The sequence below is a fragment of the Myotis brandtii genome, unplaced genomic scaffold (genome assembly GCF_000412655.1).
Source record: "Myotis brandtii unplaced genomic scaffold, ASM41265v1 scaffold6, whole genome shotgun sequence".
Lineage (NCBI taxonomy): Eukaryota > Metazoa > Chordata > Mammalia > Chiroptera > Vespertilionidae > Myotis > Myotis brandtii.
In genome coordinates this window covers 3,537,116-3,543,130 of record NW_005370271.1, presented here as the reverse complement: position 1 = coordinate 3,543,130, position 6,015 = coordinate 3,537,116, and the positions used below count along the sequence as shown (strand labels likewise).

The 6,015-nt window shown below is 45.3% G+C and overlaps 1 protein-coding gene across 3 annotated transcripts in view; it reads left to right on the top strand.

Moving 5' to 3' along the window:
• The first annotated feature begins 51 nt into the window (after positions 1-51).
• The window catches only part of EIF2AK1 (eukaryotic translation initiation factor 2-alpha kinase 1), a 37,083-nt gene continuing 31,119 nt past the window's right edge, over positions 52-6,015 (top strand). For 2 of the 3 annotated variants that reach the window (XM_005879420.2, XM_014550351.1), the window contains exon 1: positions 52-384. In XM_005879420.2, coding sequence (XP_005879482.1) covers positions 333-384 — 52 coding nt within the window. In that variant the 5' untranslated portion in view covers positions 52-332. The remainder of the gene's footprint in view (positions 385-6,015) is intronic. The other variant, XM_005879419.2, reaches the window with a different exon arrangement.

The window sequence follows — 6,015 nt, the reverse complement described above, 5'->3', positions numbered from 1 at the left end:
GGGGGCGGTGCCTGCCATCGACTTGGCGGCAGGAGCTCGGACCTCAGGCGTGATGGCGAGCGGCCGGGGTGGATAGCCGCGCTGCGGGAACCGCTTGTGTACCGAGGGCGTCGGGGAATGTGTGTCCAACTCACCTCCGTTAACCGTTGAAAGGAACGGCCACAGCCGTCACAAAATCCTGTCGCCTTGAAGCAGGAGAATAAGGGATGTCGGAGGCCGGCACTCCCACCAGGCTCAGTTACTCCGATTGGGGAAGATGGCGTGTAGCGCCCGGCAGCTAGAATCAAATCTCCCAGGAGCGAAGACCTAAGGGTCAGAGAGAACCGAGGAGAATGACGGTGTTGGGTAATGTTAGACATGAGCAGAGCAAGGACGATGGTCCAGGTGCGGAAACTCCCAGATGCCTAGCCAGGGGCCAAACAGGAACCTCACCCCCAGGTAGCCGTCCCGCCCTACCGTCTCACTGGCTTGGACCCCTGGTCTTTCTTTCATAGCGCTGCTCAGGCGGTTCAGGCACCCTGACCTTTTCCTCCCTGAGGACAACATCTAGGCCTCAGTTGTATTTCAGCTCCAGGCCCAGAAAAGCACCAACGCCCTACCGTCTCACTGGCTTGGACCCCTGGTCTTTCATAGCGCTGCTCAGGCGGTTCACACACCCTGACCTTTTCCTCCCTGAGGACAACATCTAGGCCTCAGTTGTATTTCAGCTCCAGGCCCAGAAAAGCACCAAAGCAAGACAAGTGAGGCTGTGGCTGCCTTGGGACCAGCTGCATTGACTAATGACCCTAGGGCGGCCCTGGCACCCGCCAATCTGTGGAGACCAGGACCCTGAAAGAGCACACCTGGGAAGCTGGTGAATATCCTATTAAGACCCTCCCCTAAGATTTCTACCTACAAGAGAGAGATACATATGCTCAGGACAAAGGACCCAGTGCCTGCTCTCCCTCCAAGGAGCACACGGGTGCCATTCTCTTCCCCCACAGGCATGTATCCCCTAAAGCTCTATCAGCGGTTCTCAACCTGTGGGTCGCGACCCCTTTGGCGGTCGAACGACCCTTTCACAGGGGTCGCCTAAGACCATCCTGCATATCAGATATTTACATTATGATTCATAACAGTAGCAACATTACAGTTATGAAGTAGCAACGAAAATAATTTTATGGTTGGGTCACAACATGAGGAACTGTATTTAAAGGGCCAGAAGGTTGAGAACCACTGTTCTATGCAATTCCTTGTTTCACTATTCTAAGTATACTAGAGGCCCAGTGCATGAAAATTCATGCACTGGAGGGGGTCCCTCAGCCCAGCCTGCCCCCTCTCACAACTCAGGAGCCCTCAGGGGCGGTAGTCCACCCGGCTGTCAGGGGAAGGCAACACCCCCATCACACCTCTGCTGCTGTCACTGCCTGCAGCGCAAGCCTCGGCTGGCCCTGGGCAGCTGGACAGCAACTATCTGAGGCTTGCCTGTGCCTCAGGCTGGCCCTAGGCAGCTGGGCAGCCGCCATCTGAGGCTTGCGCCTCGGGCGGGCCCTGGGTGGCTGGGGGGCTGAGGGCGGGTCCGTGCGACTGCCCCGCATTCCCATCCCAGGCTGGGCTGAAAGGACTGTGGGACTCCGGCAGGGCGGAGGGGACTTAGCGCCACCATCTTGTGGCTATGGGCACCTCCATCTTTGTGACAGTGTGATGGGCAATTTACATATTCCCTTTTTAAAAAAATATATTGATTTTTTACAGGTCTGTTCTATGCAATTCCTTGTTTCACTATTCTAAGTATACTAGAGGCCCAGTGCATGAAAATTCATGCACTGGAGGGGGTCCCTCAGCCCAGCCTGCCCCCTCTCACAACTCAGGAGCCCTCAGGGGCGGTAGTCCACCCGGCTGTCAGGGGAAGGCAACACCCCCATCACACCTCTGCTGCTGTCACTGCCTGCAGCGCAAGCCTCGGCTGGCCCTGGGCAGCTGGACAGCAACTATCTGAGGCTTGCCTGTGCCTCAGGCTGGCCCTAGGCAGCTGGGCAGCCGCCATCTGAGGCTTGCGCCTCGGGCGGGCCCTGGGTGGCTGGGGGGCTGAGGGCGGGTCCGTGCGACTGCCCCGCATTCCCATCCCAGGCTGGGCTGAAAGGACTGTGGGACTCCGGCAGGGCGGAGGGGACTTAGCGCCACCATCTTGTGGCTATGGGCACCTCCATCTTTGTGACAGTGTGATGGGCAATTTACATATTCCCTTTTTAAAAAAATATATTGATTTTTTACAGGTAGGAAGGGAGAGGGATAGAGAGCTAGAAACATTGATGAGAGAGAAACATCGATCAGCTGCCTCCTGCACACCCCCAACTGGGGATATGTCTGCAACCAAGGTACATGCCCTTGACTGGAATCGAACCCGGGACCCTTTAGTCCACAGGCCGATGCTCTATCCACTGAGCCAAACTGGTTAGGGTACATATTCCCTCTTTATTGGATAGGATTTTTGCTGCCATCATGGACCCAGTAATACCCTTTGGCTCAGGGCTATGTAGCCCTTCCCTTTGGCTACCCCATCTCCCATTCCCTTTTTCTTAAAAAAAAAAAAATCAGTTTTTCTTTAATCACCATCTGAGATGGCTATTTAGCCTGTCTGTCCACCACCAACTTTAACCTTTCAGGAAACAATTACAAATTGCTGTCCATAAATATGTCAATTCATTTCATCCTCTCTGCAACCTTGTAAGGTTAAGTGGCAGTAGAATCTTCTTTTTTTTTTTTTTAAATATATTTTATTGATTTTTCACAGAGAAGAAGGGAGAGGGATAGAGAGTCAGAAACATCGATGAGTGAGATCGAACAGGTGCCTCCTGCACGGCCCCCAGTGGGGATGTGCCCGCAACCAAGGTACATGCCCCTGACTGGAATCGAACCCGGGACCCCTGAGTCCGCAGGCCGATGCTCTATCCACTGAGCCAAACCGGTTCGGCAGAATCTTCTTTACAAAAGAACTGAGACACAGTTTAAATATTTTTTTGTTTGTTTGCTTAAAATCACAGCTAGTAGTAGTAGAATTCCCTGTAAACATTGAACTGGATACCGGGGTAATTCTTCAAGTTGTTTATAATATTGACATATTGGAGACACCTAATTTCTCTTCAGCTAGGGGAATGGCTAAATTAACTATGGAATATCCAGTTACAGAACACTATTGTAATACGAACACAGAAAGTTCCCTAGGATGTATTTTGAAGTGGAGAATAAATGCAAGTTACAGAACAATATGTTTTTAGTCATTCTTTTTAAGCCAAGCCTCTGTCAATGCTGTTTTATTGTGGTACAATTTTGTCTAGATGAATAAAAAAAGAACTGGAATAAACTGAGAGTAGTGAATAGGGGAGTGTTGGGGGACAACATAAGGATTGTGAGAGTTATGGTAAAGCAAAACTTTATCATTATTCATGAGATTTGTTGAGGGAGGGTTTGTGTGGTCAGAAAAATTATATACTTTATATAATATGAAATTAATTTTAAAATTTTACTAAAAATTGCATTTTTATCCTTTGAGCACCCACTCTGACATAAATGGCATTTGAATAATTTGAGAAATAAAATCCAGCCTTAAGAGGTGAAGATTTGAGGATTATGAGAATATGAACATAAAAAAAAAGCATTCTCAGGGAATCCCAGAAGAGAACATAAAAAGTAATTTTAATCAGTGTAGTATTTCATTGTTTAGTCTTGGGGAGCATAAAATAAATCAGTGTTACCCTAAAACTGCTCCAGGTCTACATTACAAGCTCAAATTGGATGGAAACTCAGAGGTATTAAGTATTCTTTCAAATATGCATCCTGCTATTTTAGTAAAAATATTTTATAGCATAACTTTAGAAAATGGTCATTATTGCTTATCAATATTAATGATTTGCTAAAATGGCTGTACAGTCTTGTAGCCCTGTATGAAAATTGTTAAACCAAAAAGTTTCTAACATCTCTTGCACATTACTCTGGGTCTGAGGCCCCAGCATGAAAACGGTAAGTCCAGAGATTGAAATGGGAGTGATCCACTCTAATTGGCAGTAACCCCATGAAATTGCCATTTAAAATGTGTCAGCTGACCTAAGGAATATCAAGAAACAATTTGGGGAAAAAAAATGATTTGGAATTGGGATCCCTTAGTTATTCACCTTATTCTGGAAAGTAAAGAGGAAAGCTGACATAGATATACTCACCTGAAAAGTTCCTTTATATCTGGGACTTCCCTTTTTATGGTGGGCAAGACCCCATTAGTAAAGGATTCTAATTCTGATGACATCATAACTGTTGCCTGGTAGTCAGACAGATCAACAGCATTTTCACAAGGCGTTGGCTTAGGTCATTCCTGACCCTGATAAGATACTGAAATCGAGTTTAGCATATGTATTAATTATTGCTGTGTAAAAAATTACCCCCAAACAAGCATTTCTTTTCTACCACAGTTTCTGAGAGTCAGGAATCTGCAGGCACTGTAGCTTGTGTTTCTAGCTCAGTCTTGAGTTTACAGTCAAGCAGTTGTCCTGCGCTGCAGTCATTTTAGGGTTCTATTGGGGATGAAGAACCTGCTCCAAACGGCACTTCCCTATTGTTGGCAGGACTCAGTTTCTCATCACAGGGGCCGAGCCATAAGGCTGCTCACAAGAGCAAGATGGAAGCCACAGTGTCTTTTGTCTTGTCTTGTTTATCCTCACCATAGGATATTTTTTCCATTGAGTTTTTTTATTTTTATTTTTTGAGAGAGTGGAAGGGACAGGGAGAGACAGAAACATTGATGTGAGACATCAATTGGTTGCCTCTCAGACCGGGATACAGTGTCTTCTAAACCAGAGACTTTAACTGCCATGCCATGCAGCACATTGGTGTGCCGCAAGAATTTTTGTCAGATGGCAAAAAATAAATTTCTTGATGTGCCACAGAATTTTAGTAATTAGCTTATGCAATACCTGACTATTGAGTCAGGGGCATTGGCCTCTTTTCCCTTAGGATGTCAAATTAAAAAATGACAACAACCAATACAGCAATAGCTGTCCAGTGTGAACGAATCAAACGTATACCTATTTTTTTGTCGACGGCAAAAAATAAATTTCTTGATGTGCCACAGAATTTTAGTAATTAGTTTATGTGTGCCATGAGATGAAAAAGGTTGAAAATCGCTGTTTTAAACTAATCTCGGAAGTCTCATACCATCAATTTTCCATATGCTAATGATCATCTAAACCAACCTTAGCACATTGTGAGAGGAACCTTGAAAAGGGAAGCAGAGATCATTGGGGATCAGCTTGAAGGCTAGCAACCATGGTGTGGTACCATTTCCCAAACTCTCACTGATAATTACTAATAATTACTAATCACTGGTAATTACAGGATGGCTAGAACTGTAGTTGAAATAAAGGAAGTAGAGACTGTACAATTAGAGAAAAACTGGTGAAGATTGGATCCCAGTTTCCTTAACATCAGCTGAATACATACTCATGGAAGATGGTAAAATGTACAACTACAATTTTACACAATATGCAAAATGATTTTATTAGTTACCTTATATTCTATTTTTTTTGTTAATCCTCACCCGAGGATATTTTTCCATTGATTTTTGAGAGAGTGGAAGGGAGGGGGAGAGATGGATAGAGAGAAATATTGATGTGAGAGAGACACATCGATTGGTTGCCTTCCTGCAAGCTCCTGGACTAGGGCCAGGGATCAAAGCCTATAACCTAGGTACATGTCCTTGACCTGATTCGAATCCAGGACCTTTCAGTCCGCAGGCCAATGCCCTATCCACTGAGCAAAACTGGCTAAGGAAATTACCTTTTGTAATATTCTTAAACATCTTTTTACCTTATATAATATTCTTAAACATCTTTTTATTGATCCATCTAATTTGAGACTATCTTATTTTTTATTATTAAAATTTAGAAAAGACTTTTTAAATTGGTTTTTAGAGAGGAAGGGAGAGGGGGTGAGACAGAAACATCAATGTGAGAACAAAACATCAAACAGCTGCCTCCTGTACCACCC